This window comes from Pseudopipra pipra, chromosome Z, assembly GCF_036250125.1.
Source record: "Pseudopipra pipra isolate bDixPip1 chromosome Z, bDixPip1.hap1, whole genome shotgun sequence".
Lineage (NCBI taxonomy): Eukaryota > Metazoa > Chordata > Aves > Passeriformes > Pipridae > Pseudopipra > Pseudopipra pipra.
The window spans coordinates 60,841,320-60,864,518 of NC_087581.1; the positions used below are offsets into that span (position 1 = coordinate 60,841,320).

Genomic DNA, 23,199 nt, shown 5'->3' on the forward strand with positions numbered 1-23,199 from the left:
CAGGCTACAACAGCTAGACTTGAATCTCTGGATGAAAATAACCCATCCACGATTACCTACATCATGTGCATGGACATGATAAACTGAACATGGCTCTACCCAGCTCTTACTGGTGTGCTGTTGGAGAAAACCATTCTCCTCCTTTGTCCTGCATCTTTTTTCTACTGAATGTTGGACCTCTTCAAATTTGTAATTGTACTGACCTGTTCAAAAGCAGTAGCACCCCTCCTCTGCTTTCCTTCCCAGCAGACTGTAACACCAAGAAAGCAGTGGTGAGGCAGTTTGCCTGGTACTTTTGAAAACAGTTTCTACTTTCTGTCTGAATGGCACCCACCTGAGACAGCCATAGGCAGAAATAATGCTGTGAAAACATGATGGTGAGAGCTGTTCTGCAGTCCAGGGCAGGAGCCATCCTCTGCAACACCAGAGCACCCACTGAGCGCTCTGCGTGGGACAGCAACCACCTTCTCGGCTAAGCCTTCGCATCCATGGTTGTTGCACAACCAGCCTTTCCAAGGCAAGTATTAGTTCCTATCATTTTTATGTTCAAACTTCAAGGCATCCAAAAGTAGCCTGAATCAGGCAGCTCATGTTTCACCATCTAAACTGTGGTTCATGTATTCTACAAGTCAATCCATGCAGAATTTTTGGAGCTCAACATAAAGTAATTTCCTTGTTTCACAGCAACTGTGACTTCTTGGCCTCAAGACTTTGGTACTTCCCAAAGATGACATGTCAGGGAAGAAGGCAGAAACAAGAAAATGCGGGAGGGCTTTCCACAAGAGGATTTTTTGATCTTGATGCTACAATCCCAAACATATAGCAGGATGCACACAGTGGAGCAATGAGCAGAGACCAGAGCAGCTCTGTAGCCAGAAGGCCGCAAGACCACTCATTGTGCGTTTGGATCATGGGGGAGAAGCCAGAAAAGCTTAAAGGCACAAGGTGGTTTGGGCACAAAGCTGCATCTTTAGAGTGGTTCTACTTACCAGTGTTAACATAGTGTAAGATGGCAAATATCAGCAGTCCTGTACCAACATCACAAAATGCCTCTTTGTGACTGATCACAACAGCTGACATGAATATGAGAAGACAAAAAAAAAAAATAGAAAAAAGTAAAGGAGAGTGGAATGAAATGGTGATGTGGGTGTTTCACACTGCCAGTGAGGCAAAATTTGTTAGAGTAGGGGATGACCAGAAAACCCACTGCACCTTCAGGGACTGTCATGCTGACAGGAGCTTGCATGCTGGCTGCAGGATGTACACCAGGGGGGCTGTCAACAGCAGACCTGAGAACTGCCAGCAGATCCAGGGAGATCAGGCACAACTGCGGCCAATTACAAATGAGGGAGAAATCATTTAGACAGTTGGTGGTGTCCATCTGGCACTTAGTGACTAACTAGCCAGCCTTTGGCCAGTCATCTCGACAGCCTGCACTTCCAGCTGCCCTCACCTACTTCTAGTCATAATGCGGTTCATGCCATTCCAGCTCCCAGAATTTTGTTGTTGCTCTCACTTTCTATGACTTATTTCAAATAAGGCCTTTTTAGTTTAATTTCATTTTTAGTCTGCCCATTTCAAAGCACTGGGACAACAATTTTGAGCTGTCACATTATTGTGGTTACCCTTTTAGCCTTGAGTCAGACACGCTTCAACATGTGCTTACATCCAAGTATTCATTTATTCAAACCAATGGAACTTCCTACACACCTAGAGCTTAATGCCTGTTCATCTCTCTTGTTTAAATTCAAGGCTTTGAATACTGCTGTATCATCTACTGCCCTAACACTTCATCTATAAACATCCATAAATGAAGTCCCTTCGAAGTTGAAGAAGTGTTCATAGCTATACAACAACTGGCATGGAAATCAGAGACAAACTTTCAGAAGTACCTACATCTCACTTTCAAGAGCACCTCTATAATTTTTAACCTTTTTTTTTGTAAATCCCTGAAGGTGCCTATTGACATCTTTTGTAACTTAAAACTGGACAGTAATTTCTTAACTTCCCACGTCCTAAGATTGTGCACATTTACCTGCATGAAGTAAATTGACAAATGGGCCTGAGTCTTCTCAATAATATGGGTACCTGTGAAGCCTTTGCCCTTGGTCTCATGTTTTAGACAAAGCAAATTAAAATTATATGTCCGTGCTGTAAACCCAAGCAGATTTTCACAATGGTCTCACATTTATTACTGCCTATTCTTACAAGAATTGCTTTATTTGAATGCCTTGTTCAAATACCAACATGAAAAACATAATAGGCACAAAAAGGAGACAAGAGGGTCAATTGTATAGGTAAAAAACCAAGAATGTTTATGGGTTTGCCAAGACTTAGCTGAGGTTTTCTCTTGTCCAGGATACTTGAGATTAAGAATATTGCGAGACTCAAAACCAGACAAAATTAACCACTTAGGCTTTAAGAAATCCCTGCAAAACTCTAGCCTCTTTTCTCAAGTTACCCAGCAGGAATTTCCAGAAATGTGATGTGGACCATCTCTCGTTGCTACCCCATCCCTCAATACTACCATTCCAGGAATAGAGATGGTTTGCACAGGCAAGAAGACCTCTGGGAGGATGGTTTTGCGTAGTCATGGAATCCACTGAAACCACAGAAGGTGAGCCAGCTCCTCATGACCAGCCAGCCCCTCCCTGGAATCGTAGCCAGGAACCCATCAGGCTATACTTGGCTTTATTCCTCTTGCTGCAGAAAGAATAATGAACTGACTGCAAAATAATTTGTTAGAAAGTAGAGGGTTACCACACTGCTAGGTGCTTTGAGGTTCTCCTCTTTGATATTTACCCTTACAAAGGCAGTCCCATGCCACCTCTCTGCTATGACCAATGGTCAGCTTGAGGTCAACCATCAAAAACAGACTATGGCACAGTTATAGAAGTTCTCTCAAAAAGGAAAATAATACCTTTTTATAATCCATCCTGTTCCACAGATACTCTACTGTCTGGTTTTTGCTCCCCTAAACCAAATCAGCCCAGATGTCTGCTTTATTCTGACTTGGAAGCTCTGCTTGAGAAGTCTGAGGATCAAGAATTTCACCCCTCTGAGACCCACACAAGCAGGAAGCCATCAGCTGACTCCTACTACAAACATGCAGCGCAAAGTCAAGACAAACTTTCCAGTGCTGCACATTTAAAATTGTACCTTATGAGGCAGTAAGGGGGGCTTATGATCTATTGTGGAGAATAAAAAGGAGGGCATTGTCATGTTATTAAACGCACTCTCCCTTTTTTTTTATTTGCACTCCGTCACCATGAGGATTCAGACAGCAATATCTCAGGTGTGGCTGATATTAGGTAATGTGGAGCAAAGGACTGGAAAAGTGAACCCCAAGCAATATCAAAGCAATTTTTCTCACCCATTTCTTCATTTACATAGCTCTGTAGCTGGGTCTCTTCACCAGTACAGCTCAGTAATAACACCAGACTTCCAGAGACCTCGCTGCAGAATTAGAGATGATGTCCAAGCACAGATTCAATCTCACAATTTCTCTACAGCACAGAAAGTTGTCTTACACTGTAGATGAAATCCAAAGATGTGCTCATGTTTACCTGAGCAGCTGGGGGGGTCTAGGAGCTGGTTTGCTTTGATTTCCAATTGAGACTGGGCCATGGCCAAGTTCAGCACCCAACTTTTCTCAGTCCTTCCCACTGCAGGTAGAAACTCATGAGATGCATCTGATGGATTAAAAACTTAATCATGAAACTTAGAGAACTAAAAAATTGGATACAGGCATTGTCTCTGGAAGGTCTGGATAGTTATAGCTCCTCTGGTCCTCTAGTGGTGTGATGGGGTTAGACAATTGTAGTTGATATTCTGTACTCTTGGAAAGCGAAAGCCAGGCTCTGGGTGGCAGAGGTAAAACAGGAGCACTCAATTTCTATAATACAGTCAGTATTTCCACAGCTCTCAACAGCCCTCAATGGATCCCATCATGCTGTGGACTTCCTCCTTCCACCTACTTACTCACCTTCTGCTTCTCCAGGGGTGGTAAGCAACGTCTAGAGCTAAAATTCATTCATCATTTTATGGTATGATTACATTCTTGTCCAGCTTAGCACAGCAAACAGGAAAAGGAACTTAGCTTTTCAGTTATCACCACAGCTCCACCTTCCCTGCACTTGTATGCCAGAAATTTGTAGTAGGAGTCTGTGAAAGGAATAGCAGAGAGCTCTCCATGTGCCCAAGAGGACGGAGGCCTCCCCAAAAACCCCTGCCGGCAGTAGCAGCACCACCCACCAGCCCAGTGAACACTTAAAGAAAATCACAAGAACAATGGCAGGAAATGTCTAAGGGTGGAAACAACAAGCTGAACACAGCCCACGTTTCTGGGGGCTTCCTGATTGGCTTGATTTGCCTCAGCAGGAGCACTTTGGATAACCTTGGAGCTACCCCACCAGGACAAAACCTCTCCACAGTGAAGCCATGTTTGTTCCAGTGGCTTTCTGGGAAATAGGGATGCTTGCTGCCCAGCACAAATAAACAAACAAACACAACATAAAAGCACTAAGGTAGATCAGATGGATGAAGCAGGATCAGGAGCTGCAGTCATCATGCTCAGGGTGGCAGCAGCTTGGTGCATCCTTCATTGCTCCCAGTGGAAAGTCTGTCTGTTCCCATGGGGCACGTTCCTTCCCTCGCATCATCCTTCACCCTGGAAAAATGAACTGTGGGTTCCTGTAAGTGAATGACAGCAGAGGACAGATTTGCAAAGCTCAGATCCAAGAAACTGTTTGTATCAAGAAACAAACAAAACAAGTAACGGCTCCTACTGGGTGTTCCCCTTCCTGCCCTGCTGCTCTTTTTCTGTCCCTGCCGTCCGAGTCACTCTTGGCAGCAGTGCAGGGGAATGGATCTGTGTATTTGTGAGGTCCACTTAATATGAGGAATTTATAAAGGGACCTAATAAAGCTCAGTGCCCGAGGCATGCTGACAGTCAGCTGCACATACCATCTAACTCCTTTGTTAAGGATTTCTGAGGGCACTTACAGATTTAGGCAGTCATGAATGAAGCACAACATAAAAGGCAAGGAGAGAGGGGAGATTTGTTCCAAAAAGTCTGAGGGAGGCAGATGGGATCCCTGTAAGTTGCAGCTTTTCAAGACAGTTGTGCTTCAATAGCCGCAGGGCAGCAGAAGGTATCATCACACCAATTAAAGTATTTTGGTTGGGGTTTCATGTTTTCAGCCTGAATTTTCTGGGGGCCATTTTTGTTTCTAGTATTATTCTCAGACTATATTCCAGCAATCACATGGGGTACCTCAAGTCAGAATGTTGGATACTGGGCAACACTTCTTGTGGCAACAAGTAGACTTGTAAGAACCATGCTCCTTGAAACAGAACATTTTAAGCCAAGGCAGCAGGAAGCAAATAGAAAATGCCTTGTTTGCACCAGAAGTCCCTTAAAATGCCCATACAGTCATTAGAGGCAAATCTGAGTCAAGTCAAACCAAAATCATGGAAACTTCACATGTACAGTGAGTATAATTAATAGTACCAGCTAACACATCTACCAGGGATAAGCATGGTCTGATGTATGGTTGGAGTCTGTAGGATTGGCAAATTGTATTGCTTCAAGATGGGGAAATGGAGGCAAAATTATTTGCTGGAGGCTACAGGAAGGATAAAATAGATAGCTCTAGCCCATGTTTGCTTCTTTTGTCAACACTGCTTTCCTAGTTAATAACTGCAACACCTTTTCAGTGATGATCAGATTGTCACATGAAGGAGTCATTTGCATGTGTTCCTATACTGCTAAAACCTAGGCATAGTGGGAACAAGGAGAGATTCAAAACAGACCAAATGGGAGCCCTGCTAGGAGTGAAATCCTGGTTTGTGAGCAATAGGAAGCATGCTACCACTGACTTTGGATGGAGCCATTGCTCTGTCTCAGCTGTGAGGGAAGACTGGGCAGGAGTCCAGTATGGAAATAACCTGTGTAGGAATTCAAGGAAGACAAGAAATACCAATGGGGGGATGGGGAGAGGAGGGTAGAAGGGGGAGGGGAGGCAGGAAGGGAAAGGCAGCCTGTACCAGGAAAAAGCTTTTCTTTCATTCCAAGCATGCTCTTGAGCTTTGCCAGGCACAACTCTTGTACTTTTCCCTTTGCCCCTGCCCTTCACTGCAGCGGCCCGAGGGTGATTGAGAGGAACGGGAGCACTGCCCTCTGCAAGAATTGCTGTGCATGACCCTCGTTAGCTCCCTGGGAAGAGCTGATGAGACCACAGAGAGCACCTCCCCAAGTCTCACAGGGAACCACAGTAGATAACTGAAGAAAAAGCTGCAGAGACCTGATGTCCAGGCAGAAGACAGGATGCTCTCCAGCCCTCATTACTTTTAAACCCAGCCTACCACAAATCTTGCTTTTCAATGCAGCACTGCCTGCACTCTGAACTTGTAGAATTTCATGGCATTTCTGCTGTAGCCCCTCCAGAAGCATTCATTGTTTTCAATTAAGGATAGAAAATGAACATTGAGGTGACATCTCTCTGAATTTTCTGCTGTGGACAGCCACTTAACCTGGAGGTTACAGGGTCCACCTTCTAGCAGCTAAGTTATCCTCATGACCATTCTACTGCAACCTGAGAGGTGTAAGTTCAGTGTCATACAATCACAGCATCATAGAATTGTTTTGGTTGGAAATAACCTCTAAGATCCTTGACCCAACACTACCAGGCCCACCACTAAACAGTGTTCTTATCTACATGTCCCATCTACATGTGTTTTGAACTCTTCTAGGGACAGTTATTCCACCACTTCCATGGACAGCCTGTTCTAATGCTTGGCAAAACTTTCAGTGAACAATTTTGTTCCTAATATCCGATCTAAACCTCCTCTGGTACAACTTGAGGTTATTTCCTCTTGTCCTATCACTTGTTACTTGGGAGAAGAGGCTGACCTCCATTACAGCTTCCTTTCAGACAGTTGTAGAGAGCAGTAAGTTCTCCCCTGAGCCCCTTTTTCTCCAGGTTAACAACCCCAGCTCTCTCAACTGACTTTTGTTCTAGACGCTTTATCATCTCTGTTGCCCTTCTCTGAGCACATTCCAGCCCCTCAATGTCTTTCTTGAAGTGAGAGACCCAGAACTGGACACAGGATTTGAGATGCAGCCTCACCAGTGCCAAGTGCAGGGGGACAATCAGTTCCCTGGTTTTGCTGGGCACACCACTGCTGATAAAAGCCAGGATGCCATTAGCAGTCTTGGCTACCTGGGCACACTGCTGGCTCATGTTCAGATGGCTGTAGACCAGCACCCCCAGTTCCTTTTCTGAGGTATGTCTTTGCCTTGATCTTGTTTGTCTTTGCATGTTCTGAGCAGCTCATGACCCTTAGCAGCTCATTTCTCATCTAACATTGTGAATCAGAGACAAAAAGTGTATTTGCAGTCTGTACATAGAAGGCTGAAATCTCTTCAGAGTAAATACTTTTAGATTTGTTTTTTTTGTTAAACTACACTAGAAAAAGATGGTGGAGATTTTCCGGTCATCCTACCTTCCCTGTAAATGATGCTAAGTAACTGAATGTGCATCTCCAGTATACCAGTATGTACAGGAATTGCAGAAAAACATCCTCCTTCCTTGGCAGCTCGCAAGTATGGGTGCTGCTAAGGTTATGCACTCCTTTTGGTCATACATCTGCGCTAACCATGGGTAACTCTGCAGCAGCCAGCACTGCTGCACGATGGAAGAACGAACACTCAACAGTCATCCTCTGATTGCTCTCCCTCCATTTCTTGGATCTCTTCCAAGATATAAATAATGCAGTCCACTGTACAGCTGAACTGCTGGCATCTGTTGTTAAACCTAAATGAATTTCATGTGTATAACTGTGATGTGCCAACAAACTGTTTTTCACAGGGCTGGCTGCACCTGTGTTGCTTTTCTAGTTTCTGTCTGTGTGCTGCTGTGTACAGGGACTTTGTGCTGGGGGGAATATGTGTGCAGTCCTCTTTCACCTGAACCACATCTTGCAACACATGCTCTCTGACTCCAGTTCCCACCACAGTCATGGCCTTTCTGGAGCATGTCCTCTGTGCTCAAAGTGCCCAGCAAGTCCCCTAGAGTACACCTCAATGGTACGGACAAAGCACAGCATGGAGAGGGGGAAGATTTTATGATAGCCACATTGGCATGTTTGCCCCTTGTACTCCTGTGTGTCCTCAAGCATCCCAGGACAACTCTCCTGGTGCTTTTCCTGTCAATTTTACTTGGGATTCGATGCCTTTCACAAGTCTTTGCACCTTCACTGTTCAACTGCAAAGTACAGGACGTGACCTCTCTAAGGTGGCTTATTTATTTTCCCTGCCTTTCTCCTGCCATCCCAATGAGTACCAAACAATGAACCACATATGATGCCCCTCTGTATTTGCAGTTTAAATCCTGTACATTGTCTGGTGTGACTACATGTCTGTTCAGACACAAAGATCTGCATGTCCGGTTTTGTGCAGCCCAAGCATTTTATACCAGTTGTGGATATTTGTGCCATTTGTTTTAAACACAAATGCTCCAGAAGCTGGATGATTCAGAAACCAGATGCTACCAGAGCAGGTTAAGCTGTATTTACTCAGTTGATCAGGGAAATCAAGGGACTTGGTCAGATCTGCCAGGTCCTTTCTGGAGCCCAGTCAGGAGCACATATAGGAGCTTTCAGATCCGTAAGCACAGAGAAAGAAAATAAGTGGATTCTGCTCCTTTGCCTCTTTGGCTGGTGGCCAATGGACTGCGTTCAGAGCAGGGCTTTTTTTAAACTTTTTACCCCTCCAATTCCCAAAGGAGGGTCAAGCTACGTGCTCCTCTGTTGTAAGGGCAAGCCTCAACAATACCAAGAAGCAGCAAAAACAAACTTCTTCACAACGATTTGTAGATATTCAAAAGGGCATTCTCCTTTATTCATCATGCTGGACGTCATCTAACAAACATGCCAAACAGATGGACAGAGCTTTTTATTCCACATACTACTTACATATTCATTAGATAGTCTGGCTTACTTAATATGTATTCATTACTTTGCTTTACATAGTCACTTCCCTATTGGAAGTCCTTCTTTGGTCCTTCTGAGTCTTTGTAGTCTTAACCTCAGTTGCTGATCAGGCACAGGGTCGTTGTGATTCACCACCAAAAACTGTTACATTTGTTCTTTATTTTATCTTGTGTGGGTACACAGAGCTTAGTTTATGTCCTGTTTGTTTGAGTACATCCCTTATCTAATTCTCGAGGACTTCTCTGAGGTTATATTGTTCCTTATTTTGGCATTCCAGGATACTGTGAGTAAAGTTTCGTTTCTATTTGTCCTATCATCTAAGGCACAGTGATTCACTGATTTCCAGTCAGTGATCTGCTCTCTCCTGAGTCACTGGGAAGTTTTCAAGGTTGCAGTCTCACCCATGCTGGAGACATCTCCCATTTGAAGAAGACTGAATGAACCTGACCTAGAAAGGGTTGCACTTGTAAAAGTCCAAAAACAAGTGTAGGCTGAAAATGCCATGGGGCCAAAAAGTTGTGTTTAGGTGATATGAGGAAATCATACTGGAGTGAGATAACATCCTTCTTAAGGAGAGAAAAGGCAGGTCATGAAAAAGTGGAAAAGTGAAATTAGCGGAAAAGTCACATCAGAGCGCTGAAGTCCCCATGCTTGGGAAATTTAACACTGTATCAGGCAAACCATAGGCAAAAGTTAATATACAAACAGTGTTGCTTTGGTGAGGAACTGGACTCAATTGTATAACTACTTCAACTCTAGGTCAAAGAATTTGCATCACATTGACACTAAGCCTTCTACATCTAGAGCAGACAGCATTCATTTTACTAGTTAACTCAGGATGATGATTGTTGTGTTTTACACCTTGTCATGCTGAGCTCTAGAAATCCTGTGGCCAATGCTTGAATTGCTAGCCTTGGTTTGTTCAAGATAGCATGGATTAACCTCGTCCTACACCAGGCAGATGCAAAATATCTGTATACTGCTCTCTCTATGTATGTGTTTATACACTTCAGACAACAAAGTGTATTTTAGAGTTTTTATTCTCATCCCAAATTTGTCAGCTGGTACTGCGATGCAGTTTTTGCCTGGTGAAGGGAATTGTTTCCCTTCTCCTGTATTCAGGAAGATTCGGATAGATTACCAGAGCAACTCATTCAGCATCATGCCTGAATCTCATATCCAAGCATTGATTGGTAATAATGGATTCCCAGTTTTTCAAGTCACAGAGGTTTTGCCTTTTCAAAGATGCTAATTAAGTTTGCTGCTCTTGATTAGCAGCTGTACTCTGTAAACAACAGTCTGTTGGAAATCATAAGATGTGCACTGCCAGCTTTCCTTTTTGAGAGTGAGCTGTTCAAAAAAGGGTGAGCACTGCAGAAAGACTAAACTAAAAGGCATTGAATTACTTAACTCTGGAATCCCATTTCAGATTCTGCAACAGACCTGAAATCAAGCAGGTTTTTTGCCATCAGCAGTGGCTGTGTGTCGATATAGAGTGACATCCACAAATGGTCCAAATGCCTTCAGCACAACTGCTGGTGTTTGCTAAGAAAACTAAGCCAATGTGGAAACTAAACCAAGGATTCATCTGCTTCCCTACAGCAGATGAAGGGTACTGTTCATGGCTGTGGCATGTAGATTTCAGCTCCAGTTTCTTAGGCATGTTGGCTTACAGCCAGGTTGCCGGTGCTTGGCAGTCAATATGGATATAGGAAGTTTGTCAAGGGCTGAGGTGCTGGACTGGGATGCAGTTGTGCTGGTTTAAAAGACTTAAATGCAAGATTTACATATCTTTCGGGGGAACCCCTTCCCCTTGCAAGTTCATTTTCCAAGGGTAATCTGAACCTTTCCAAGGGTGAGCTAAGAGGTACCCTGCTGCCCCAGAAAACCTTTACAGAGATAAAGAAATAGGAATGAGAGGCCCATGGATTAGAACATTCTTGGCAGTGCACTTCTGCAGGAGAAGGCACATAACTGTACATGCAGAAGGGTGGACTTTGCGTGTAAGGTTTCAGGTTCTAGTTTTGCTGTGTGGTCAAAAGCTTCCTGAGGGCAAAATCCTAGAGACAAGCACAGTTTGTGCTTCCCGTCAGGCAAACCCAGTTATCCCTAAACTTGGTGTTTAACTTTCTCTTCAGTAAGCATCAGGGGTTTGTTGCAGTATTCCACTTCTGAATCTGCCATTTTAATACCAGCTGTAACACCTCAGGATGTTCAACTCTGAGAGACCTTGCACAAATTGCTGATGTGCAGTCTCATGCCTTATTTGTGTCTTTTATATCAGGTTGATTTATGGCATCAATCAAGCAATAGCAAAATAATCAGCTTACAGTTGAACTGTCCCCCACACTACATAAGCATTGGTCACCTTTTCCCTTCAAGTGTTTACTTTGATTAGGTCTTTCCTGTTTTTCTCTTAAGTTTTGAATACTTGTACACTTTCCTTATTAGTGTGGATGAATGTTCTTTTTTCCACTGACATGCCAGTTTGTATGCTGCAGACATAATTTTTATTACATTTCTATGTTTACTGCAGAAATTGCGTGAGTATTTCTCAAGTACGACCCAGAATGCAGAGTTAGCACAGGCTAAAGAAACTGGTCCATAAACCTGCAGCTGTTCTCCCTGTTTATAATGTGGTTACCATCCCACCCTGAAAAACAAAACACTGCTAAACCAAAGGTAGGTATCTCTAGAAGTCATGTGTCTGCCAGAGTTAATTAGCTGGATAGAGGAGGCTGTTTTCTTCAGGCAGAGTTCTGCTGACTTGGGATTTGTGTGTCCCTGCTGCAAACCAGTGTGACTCTGCACCAGCTGTGTGACTGCCCTGCAGGAACATGCTCAGGGTCTCTCCCAGGGTTGAGGAAAGGCACCTTCTGTAAGAATAGCCTCAGCCTCCTTCAGGAGGGAGGAAAATAACAGGCCAAGTCTGTGGGTTTCAACATCTCAGCATGGGAAACAGAGCAAATCCTTCACCTAGAGAAAGTGCGTTCATTGCCTTTAGGCTGGAGCACAAAATAGAGTCCTGTATCCAAACACAGTGTTTGGTGGGTACTGCAGCAAAATGTAAATGCACATGTACACATACCACAATTCCAAACCTCTACCTCTTCACCTTTTAGATCTCTCTTCTTAACTCCCCTTTTTGTCTTCCAAATTATTCTGTGCTACCTGACAGGTCCTTTGGTCCTGATCCCAGCATTTCCACAGGAGGGTTCATGTACTGTTTATGCCTCTGATCTTCTCAGAAGCTGCACTGGATGCCTGTCTACACTTGTGTAGCTGCCCACTTAGGTTGAAATCCCACCAAACACACAGACCAGACTTCCTTTAGCAGTCTGGTACATCCCCTTCCCCTGCAGTACTGAACAGTTCTGGTTTGAATTTTTGCAGGGCATCACGTCTGACATCTGTAGACTCTAAAAGAGAAAGCCTGTAAGTAGCTTTAAAAAATTATTTTTCCCCCGCCATTCAGGAGTTTCAAGACCCAACTGGAAGAAGCCATGAGCATCCTGACCTGATCTCATGTCTGAGCCTGCATTGAGCAGGAGGTTGGGCTAGAGACATCCCAAAGTAATTTCCAGCCTATTTATCCAACAAGCCTGTAATCTTACTAAACAAGGAATCAGGGTCCCCCAAACAAAAGCAAAATGCTGTCCAAAATGCTGTCCATCGCTTCAGCTGTTTTTGGTTCCTTCCCCTTCACAGCAGGGTGGAACTGTTAACATGAGAAGAAGGGTCACCTGGCTTACACAGGAAGTTCTTCTCAGCTCCCCTGAAAATTCTTTTATGCTCTGAGGTGCTTATGGCATCCATTAAAGAAAACTGCAGGACAGACAGACTAGCAACAAGGCAGGCTTGGCTTTCTGAGTGGTAAAATCTCCCACTTGTTTTTGTGATATTTGGAGAAATAGGACTCTGGGTACATCCACTGAAAAAAACCCATGCCCCTGCCACAGCAACTCCAGACTCCCTGACCCAATTTTCTTTTTATATAAACAGTTTAGCAAATTCAGTAATGAGATGACTGCTTGGGACAATAAAGCAGCAATACTAACAGTTTATTTTATACCACTTATGCCTCATCTGATTCTGAGTTTTCTTCTTAATTTTCTTCCCTACAACACTTCAGATATTGTAGTTATTTATATAACTGGCCTTATTGTTGTGGCCATCTTTCAAAAGCCAGCCTGAAATGTGCCAAGAAGTCAGGAACAAGGGAATTACAAGGTTTCCTTGCCAGGTGTCATATGACAATTAAGGCATATCCTTTTTAAACTAAGCTAGAAGAAAAGGACATTATTTAATATTTACACAGGAAAAATATAAGCACTTGGTAAATGTACGTACGTGTACGTGTGTGCTCTGAATGGATTTAGTGCTGTTTAAGCCATTATATAGCATGTTGCTTGAAACAGGTGCAATATTACTTCATTTATTTTTCAGACCAAATTTGCATGACTCTTTTGTATGTTGTTACCAAAAAAAGCAGGCAGTTCTCCTTATCACTTGGCAATTCTGATTATATGAATATCACTAAAAAAAAATAAACATGCAAAACAACCTTTGGTTTGCATTATGATTTAAATTTTTGTACTGCTGGACCATACATAAAAAGGCAGTCCAAAGAAATGGTGAAGATTCTAGATCCAAGTTTGCCAGTGAGATCTGTGGTGTCCAGATGGTTTACTCAAGACTGCATACAACGGTTCACGTGAAAATTGTGACCTTGAGTATCTCTCAGTACCTCGGTACTTCAGCAGAGGTGCCTCAGCCTTTAGGCCTAGAGAGTATGAGTTAGAGTGGTATAAAATTGAGGAAAAAAGCAACCTCCTGTGGATATCAATGCTTGGTATATGACCCCTGGGCTATGTAACAGGTACTTTCTCCTGAATGATCCCTATTTTTCCTGCTATGATTAGAAATTCAGGTCCAGTCTACATAGGGTCTGAGAGTCTCTTAGTCTACCTGCACTGATTTCAGTGAGGAAAAGGCAATTTGCATCTATGGCATGAGTTTTATGCATTCTTACTCAGTCTAATGTAGGGGAACTCTGTTCCTACCAGATTCACCCGTATTTCTAAATCCTGGTAGCTCTGTCTCCATCCTTTTCCCCATTAGTAAGTTGTTGTTAAAGGGAACTGAAGAAGGGATTCAGAATAGAAACAAACAAACAAACAAAAAAAGACACACCACAACACCCAGAACCACTAGATCTCTTGTCAAAACAGGGTAACCTAATGTCTCATCTGCCCAACTCATTCTAATGGTAAGGATTGCCTGGCACAATGGAAGAAACTGAGGAAGTGAACCAGGAGGGAAGGATAAAAGAAATGTAAACAAGTAGAAACAAGAGAGCAAGCAGTCAAAAAGTCAGAAAATATAAATCAAATCAATTGGTGCATGTGCATGTGTAACCATATGCATGTTGGAAGCAAACTTTCTCTTGAAGACCAAACAATTCACGACAAACTTTTTATAGTTTTGAAATGGTGCGCAAAAATGGTGCACTTATTATCACCCCAAATCACAAGGAGTCTGCTTGCTTATAACCTTACATGAAATGAGTTGCCTCATACTCACAGTGTTTTCACTGCCATAAATTATTAACTTCATTATTAAGTTCATTTGAAAGAATGTGTTTTGTTGTTGCTGACTTCTACACACTCCCGTTTTTCAGGCTCTTCCCCCATCATGTAGCAAGCAAAATGTACCAGGTTATAGAGCATGCATCCTGAAAATGCTGCTTAGTGACTCACTGAGAAAGAACAGAAATACACCAGTAAGCCCTGACTCACACTGCTCCACAGTTTATTTTCACCAGGTAGCACAGCAGAATATTTCAAATGTCTTTATTAGCAAGGTACAAATGCCTTGGATCTACAAATCATTCCCAGGGATAGAAAAGGAAAAGAAGCCGCCTACCTGTTGACTTCTAAAGTCATTAATTTAGCAAGAACACGGCACTGGCTAACCTGAGTGACAAATGAATTTTTCACTTCACTAGGTACTTTAAAAAACTTCCTGGGAAGACAAGTGAAAATAAAACTGTATAATTTGAAAAATTTCTCCCTGAATTACAACATGAGGAGGAAAATTCATCCTGTATCAAATTGTTTCATTGCAGCAGAACAAAATATTTTGTTTCAACATTTTTGCATTTTTTATGTTGTTATATTAATTTAGAGAAAAGATTAAGTGGATTGTAACAGTACTTTCCAAAGTACTGTTCATTTTAAAATTATTGCAATTAGGCTATTTCAACTTGGAGATGAGGGGTTTACCTTTAAGAGACAAAAATGGCAGTTTGACAATTCATCACAAATCTGAGACTATTTAGCATTCATATACTTCAGGAGAGCAAAATCTGCCTTTTTCCATCTGCAATTTGATCCTGTGACACTTTTGCCTTCCTCTAATGAAAAACATTATCATAAAGTGCCACACGCCTTTCATCATCACAGAATTAGAAAGTGAGGGAAAATCTCCCAGGTGAGTGCCTGAAGTTAGACCCCTACATCTGTATTTAGACATGTGAATTTCACAAGCAACTCAAGCTGCCTGTGAAAGAAGCAATTCCTCCTTCTCTCCTCCCTACATCACCTTCTCCTTGCTCTCTGTCTTGTGTTCGATCAAGCATTAGTGAAGTTCTGTGCAGAGCAGGCCTGGGAAAGAGCAAAAATACATCCCTCTAGCTTGGATCAGTGCCCTGATCCTTCACTTGAGAAATGGTGACAGAAAGGCAGGAGCAACCAGCCGAGGGTAAGGAAAGTACTAGGAAGTGCTGATCTGTCACATTCAAGGAAATATGTTTCATTTAGCTGTGAGCAGCTACAGATCCTTCTGTAGACGAAGTTTCAGGTAACTATCCCTGTTCAAATGTGTTCATCTTGGCTTATATTATAGAGATTTTTTTTTCAAAAGTGAGAAAATAAAGAGGAAGCATACATGAAAGGAGGAGACAGCAGGAAGAGGGATTACCTGCATCTGCATAAATCATGTCAGTAAAAGGAGGTTTCAGCTAAAGTAATGGAGAATCTAAGCCTGACAAAAGCGTATCCCAAATCATCATCAAGACATCTTAAAGAGTGAGATCTCAGCCATTAGGTCTCAACAAGAAAAGCAAGTACTGAGTGCTTACTGCCTGGCAAAATAAGTTTATTTTTTGAACTTTCTATATATTTTATTACCCGAAGTCACTGGGGACCCCAGCTTCATGCAGTAACAGTAGAAAACATGGGTAGATATCCCAAAAGGTTATTGTTGGGAGTGGGCAAAGTGTTAGTTCAAGCAAAACTCCTAACATAACTGGTTGACAACCAGTTTCCAACAACTATTTCCAGTTTCATTGTCGGGAGTACAGAAGCATTAGAAGACACCTATTTCTCTAATTATTACTGCATATTCATTATATCCTGTACTGCACTGTGATTTCTAAAATGAAAGTAAATATCTGAGAGATGTTACAGGAATTGGGGTGAAGGGATACTGAAGTATATTTTTAGTTAATCTGTATATGCTTTTGCAGAGGATGATAATAAGGTAATTAGTGTTTTCCTTTTAGATAGATCTATCTGTTTTACAAATAATTCATGTGCCCTTCATGTGCTAGGAAATCCATTGTGAATAACAAAAGTCAAAATTGTTCCTGATGACATTTGAAATGCCAATTAATACCTAGGAAACTATATCTCATTTAAATAATATTTACATATTTTATTTTTGTGTGTATGTGCATGTCTGTATGTCTTCCACAGGCTGGAACAAGAAATACAGAAATTAGAAAGTGAGGAGTCCCAAATATCTGCCAAAGAACAAGTAATTTTGGAGAAACTAAAGGAGACTGAGAAATCCTTCGACAACTTGCAAAAGGTATTTTATAAAAATGACACAGATTGAAACAAAGCACCATTTGGAAGCAGCAGTTATAATTTATGCACTTGTGGGAAGATTGAGGGCAGTTGCTGAGCATGTAGCTCAAACCAGGATGAACAAGACAAGAAAAGATGTAGAGGCATCAGGTTATTTTTGGTTGGATTATTTGGGTTTGCCCTTCCATTCCAGCTCTTTTTTGAAGAGGGATTTCAGAAGCTTTCTCCCTAGCTTATCTGCAGGGAAACAATTTGAACATTTTTGGCCCAACTTTAAAATGTCAGCAGCATCCTGAAAAGTATTTCAAACTTCCCTGCTCTTGCTGGCACCCAGAAATAGAAGCATTTGCTACAAACACCACTTTTGAACATTACGGCCTGCAACATAAAGCAGTGTTCTCCATTTAATTACACCATGTCCCTCTCCCCCAGTCTATAACAGCATCAAAATCCAAGGAGCCACAACCACAGTTACCCATTTAAAAATTACATAGAACCATAAAAGCAAATCTAGCATAAAAATCAAGACTTCATACAAATTAAATCCCAAATAAAAAAAGGTTTAACCAAACATTCTATTTTTTCCGTTCACAGAGTTTCTCCCACCAGGATGGTGGTAAGTGCCTTTTTACTATTGTATAGCTTTGGGTTTAACAAGAGTTGTTACTATAGCTTTGTTGCAAAGGTTTAAAGACTGGGGGTTCTTTCCTTCACTGTATGTTTCTGATTTATTGCTAGAGCCATTACCTTGTTCTTTGGTATTTCTATAATGCTAGCACAAACATCACTATTGTGGTAAAACGGTATTGCTTTGGCAGAGTTCCACCTCTTCTTATGCAAACACAAAGGGAAAGAACAGCATGAATAACTAAAACAGACATAATACAGTTTCTGTATTATTGACCCCTTTCACCACATGATAGACCAGCACTGCAGACTCCTTTTCACCTCTCTGTGGTCAATATTCTCCATTGTATGTGCTCATGTTCTGTTCATAAACTGTTAAATACTGTGAGGACTATTCCTAATATAGATATTAATATTAAAAATAGATTGCTTCACTGATGAACAATATTCTCAGCGTGATAATTCTTACAGAAGAAAAATCTCACATGGGTTGAAGAGGATGTAGTAATTCCTCGCATATTAACTCAGTGTCACACTATGTGTGATCAGTCTAAATACTGAGCTATAAATTTAGGTGTCTGAGTGACCAAATAACATGGATGGTTCCCAGGAAGCAAGAATGACCCTTATAGAGCCACTCCAGGACCCTTAGGACCCTTAGGACCCAGGAAGGATATCATGCTAAGGCATCTGCAGATAAATCTGTGCACCACATCCTCGTTCTCAGCACATTTCTTTGAAATGACAAGATTCAAAATACTGAGGTTAAGACTACCTCCTCCAGCTGCTGTCAAAGCCATGCCCAACTGTATTGTGAGTATAGATGAGGAATATATAGGATGATCCCAACATTAAAACACTGGGACACAATGGAAATTACTGTGTAGTGTATGAGCAGACTTGGAGCTGTCTTAGGGGGGTGATTAATATTACTTAGTAAGGAGGTTTTCCTTTTAAGTCAAAGATCTAGTTCAGAAATTTTCATTTCTCCTAGCAATATAATCCAAGTTTTTCATTAAATCCTATTGTCAAAAAAAAAAAAGTCCTAGATAGTATGCTCCATGGTAAGAATTTAGTCTTTCTTCCCTCTGGAGCATTTGAAATTGGCTACCACAAAGTAAATGCAGATCAAGAATGGCAAATATTTCGTACCTATACAGAGTTACACCATGGTTGTGGGTAAGTTTCCAAGAAAGGAATGGTGCCTACAGAAATTAGCACGCAAAGTGCACAGGAGCTTGTATGACTCCTTCAAGGTGCATTCTCCCTCTTCATGTGTGTTGTAATTGAAAGGGAATCAAAGGAAGGCCCAGCTAACAACTATGAAGTGGTTGTTTCCCTGAAGGTATGTAGCAATGTAGTATTTCACTTGGTTCAGAAAGAGCCCCTGTGCTCTCCAGATTTTGCTTGCTTTCGGTGGATCCCTTCCTCACAGACTGAACAAGCAGTAAGGACAGCTAGTGATTTCTGAAGGGTGACAGAAAACTGCAAAACTACACCAAAGAAAGTGACTCCAGAATAAATGCACAAGCAAAAAGAGCAGGGAATAAACCTGGGTGAAGTGGTCCCTCTTCTCTTCTAGACCACTTGTTTTATATGTATCTTATCCCTTCCTCTCAGCAACTGGTCCCTGTGGGCTGAGACAGGCCAGGCCATCCTCTAAGTAGTGCCGTCCTCTTCTCCTCTGTGGGTGACTGAGGCTGCAAACTGTCCTTTTAGCCCTCCCATTGCAGGCGCAATACAGCTGTACATCTTCACATGGTGCAAGTTGAGCCAGTCCTCTTTGTTCTGCTCTCTGACAGCAGTCTGTGAAGGTAACTGATCAGAGCAGGAAGAAAATGTGTATAGCTACCTGTGAGCACTTTGGTACCATAAATTTTTCCTTCCTTCAAAAAACTTCTAGGACTTGCTTTGTTGCAGCAGATCAAACATCTGTCTGGCAACCATGTGTAACACATGCTGCAGAGGAAAATGGTAGGAGTTGTTGGATGACACAGGAAGGCTCTGTAAAATACAGACACAAACTAACAGTGACCTGTTGGAGCAATTTCTTCAGTTGCTGCCACATTCTGAAAGACTCCCAAGGCCATACATCTCATGTTGTTTGTTCTGTATCCTTCCCTCCCTTTATTCTGAATGCAATGACAGTATAGAATGTGATTTATCTCGCCATTGTGTCCCTGTGCATCTTTTTATGCCATACATATTGTGGTGACAGAGATTTTGAGCATGCAGAAAGCACAAATATAGGGTGTTCAGAGCCCAGAGGGGTCCAAGCAAAGGCTCCAAGGGAAGGGGAGAAGTGGTGGTGAGCACCAGTGGCCAATCAAGTGACAACTCTGTGTCCTTCCCACCTTTCCAGGAAAAAGACTTGTGTCTGGCAACACGCATTTCTGAGCTTGAAATCATCTAACCACAATTAACACAAATTCCACATTGTCCAGGGTACAAACACACTTTGCCTTCATAAATCACCACGTGAGAGAAAGTAGATCAGAAATGCTGAGGCTGAGAAATGCTGGAATCTGTGGCCCTGTCACTTCCAGCTTTGTGTTGGCTTGCCACCAACAAGCTCTCCATTAAACAAAGTTTGAGATGATGCTAAGAATTACATCACTTCTTGCCACTCAGGTCTGCAGTCAAAACCAGACATGCTGTGGTGCTATGCTGCACGCACATCACGAGCAAATGGAAAGGAGAGAGTTCTTACTCCATGTGTATATGTTTATGGCTCAATGTATATACAAAATAAGTCACATTAATATCTGATGTAACTCTCTTGAGTGCTGAATTTGCCTTAGGGGTAAATTCATTCTTTGGAATATATGGCCAGTTGTACGCAAACTACATGCTGCTACTGCAGCCAACATACAGAAGCCACAATTACAGTAACTGTACAGTTTGCACAAACCTCTGTTTTAATTTTGTATGTATTAGCATATATTTGTCAAAGATGTGGCTCAGGAAACCTGATCTGGATTGGTTAGTACCCAGAACACTGCTTAGAGATTCTTTTGGTTTTCTTTCCTCTGATCTTGACCAGCTGCACAGCCCAACAGTAAAACAGACCAGCATGTCAGAGGAGTCAAGCACAGATCTTTGAAAAGTGCTTTCCACATGTCCTGTAAAAATTCACCAGCAATTGGGTTTCAGTTGTAGGCTTTCCATAGTTTTTTAATTCAGTCTTCATCTATAGTTGCCTCAATTACAGCACCTCTGGCTACCTGAGTAAAAACCATTTATCCACCACCCTTGGAGTGCAACATGTGAGTCAGTTTCCTACCCATTTCACAGATCACTCAACCAATCTGTCTTGGCCAGGAGAATGCTGTGGGAAACAGTGTCAAAAGCTTTGCTGAAGTCTAAATAAACACCATCCACTGCTCTCCCCGTATCAACAGATGTTATTAAGTTGTAGAAGGTGGTCAGTTTAATCTGTCATGATTTGTCATTGGTAAATCCATGATGGCTTTTCCCAATCAGCTGCTTCATTTGGTTTGTAATGGTTTCTGGGAGTACTCATTCTGTCACTTTCCCAGGGGACAAAGTAAGACCATAGTGCTTCCAGTTTCCTGGGTCCTCTTTTGGCCCATTCCTGTGGATAGGTATGACATTTTCCATCTTCTAGTCATCAGGGACCTCCCCTGATCTCTGTGACTTTCAAATATTATAGATAGTCTCCTTATAAAAATGTCAGACACTACTCTTAACACCCTGGAGTGTAGATTTATGTGTGTTGAACCCTTGCAGACCAGCCCTTCCTCCACTACTGGCAGGTAAATATGTGTTGTCATTACTACTTGATCTTGTGACTTGGGGTTCAGCTGTGTCAGTAAGGACAGAGGCAAAGAGACAAAAGAGGCAAAGAACATCTGCCTTGTCACCATTCTAGTGACTGGTTTCCCTGCCCTCCTTAGCAATGGGTTTATGTCTTTCCTTCTGCTTACTGCTCACAGATCTGAAGAATCCTTTCTTCCTGGCATCTTTGGCGAACTTCAGTTCTAGCTGATCCTTAGCTTTCCTGACTGCACCTTTCCATCCCCCTAGCAAAGTGCTTGCAGTCCTCAGTGACTAAGCCAATATGCTGGTTTTTATTATTATTTTTATTACACCTAAAGGTTCATTGTTAAGCTATGGTATTCTTTTGTTTAGACTCCTTCATTTTCCTTTGTAGAGGATGGACTGTTCTCGTGCTTTCAGCAGGCACTTATGAATAACTCCCAGCACTAACAAACTCCTTTGACCTCCATGGACACTTCCAGTGGAATCCCTCAGAGGCAGGCTCAGCATATTGAAGTTGGCTTGTTTAAAATTCAGGGTCTTCTTTCTACTACTCGTCTTCAGTGTTCTTAGCAGGACTTTAAATTCCACAGTGTTGCTCTCACTGTATCCAAGGTATTATTGGTAGTTATGCTACCAATGTAAGTCAAGGAAGTCTTCCCAGTTTGCAAGCAGTAAATCTAGCAATGTGCTGCTCCTACTCAGCATGTCCAGCATTTATAGCAGCAAGCAGTCCTTAGTACATTCCTGGAAACTGACGGGTGGTATGTGCATAATTTTTTCTCACAACAAATGTCTGGGCAACTGAGGCCACCCATGAAGTGCAGGTTCTATTGCCCAAAGACTTCGCTGAGCAGCCAAAGCAACGTTTTATTGGCTTCATCATCCTGACTGGGAGGTCAGTACATAATATTCCCCTTGGTGATGATCCCTATAATCATGATCCTAAGTCATAAACAGAACTGGTATGATCTCCACAGCTCTCCTCTATACATGCAAATTTCTCTTTCACATGAAGTGCACCTCCACATCCCCTTTTTCCTTTCCTATCATTCTGAAAATGTTTGTAGCCATCCACTCTGTCTTTCCGTCATGTGAGTTTTCCCACCAAGTTTTCGTGATTCCTGTGGCATCTCTCACATGAGCATAGGGCTCTAATGCCTCCTGCTTGTTGCCCAGATTACATACATTGGCATACATGCACTTGAGGTGGTTGAACTTAGGTGTCTTGCCTTTGGAAAGGGTTGGGAAGCATTCCTTACTGCTCTGGTAGGTGCACTTATCCACTGTGTTGCTTATGGATACACAAGTGTGGACCCTAACCTCCAAGTTCATTTGTTTAAAGTGTGGTTCACTAAGTCAGAGCCAGGCTATTCAGTTTTTAGGAAAAACCTCCACTCGTGTTCTTGCAAACATGGTGGGAGAGTCACAATCTCTTTCCTTCTGATGTAGTCCCATGGAGCCCCAGAGGGCTTTGAAGGTGGAACAGCCCTGCTCTGGAACCCAGTATTTGCAGAAGACCCACTGCTAATTTTAGTAGTAAGCAGACTTTAAAGATAATCCAAGCCCTTGGAAAATTAATTTGCCTGACTTTTGGCCACCAGCCTCTGTGTGAGAGCTATTCTGAGCAATTCTGAAGATTTAGTTTTGTGCAAGAACCCTTGAATGATTACCTTGCCCCCATATGTTTTCCCAAGCACTTGTGTGTCTACTAATATGGAGGACTGCCATAGTCCTAAAATTCATTTTGTTGTAAGCAGTACAAAAAGCCACAGGACTTGTTTTATGGCATCCTTAGATATTAATAATTTATCAAACATTGAAATGAAGATATTGAATGCAGTCTGTTCAAATGTTTTTATTTTTGTTCTGTCTTACTTCTCATGTGAACAAAGTGCTAATTTGCGTCTATCCATTCCATGTAATA

At 42.2% G+C, this 23,199-nt stretch overlaps 1 protein-coding gene across 8 annotated transcripts in view; it reads left to right on the forward strand.

Annotated features, from left to right (window-relative positions):
• Positions 1 to 23,199, forward strand: part of PALM2AKAP2 (PALM2 and AKAP2 fusion) — a 269,801-nt gene that overhangs the window by 91,967 nt on the left and 154,635 nt on the right. For all 8 annotated transcript variants that reach the window (XM_064641776.1, XM_064641784.1, XM_064641785.1 and 5 more), the window contains 2 exons: positions 16,752 to 16,866; positions 17,460 to 17,481. In XM_064641776.1, the coding sequence (XP_064497846.1) occupies positions 16,752 to 16,866; positions 17,460 to 17,481 (137 nt within the window). The remainder of the gene's footprint in view (positions 1 to 16,751; positions 16,867 to 17,459; positions 17,482 to 23,199) is intronic.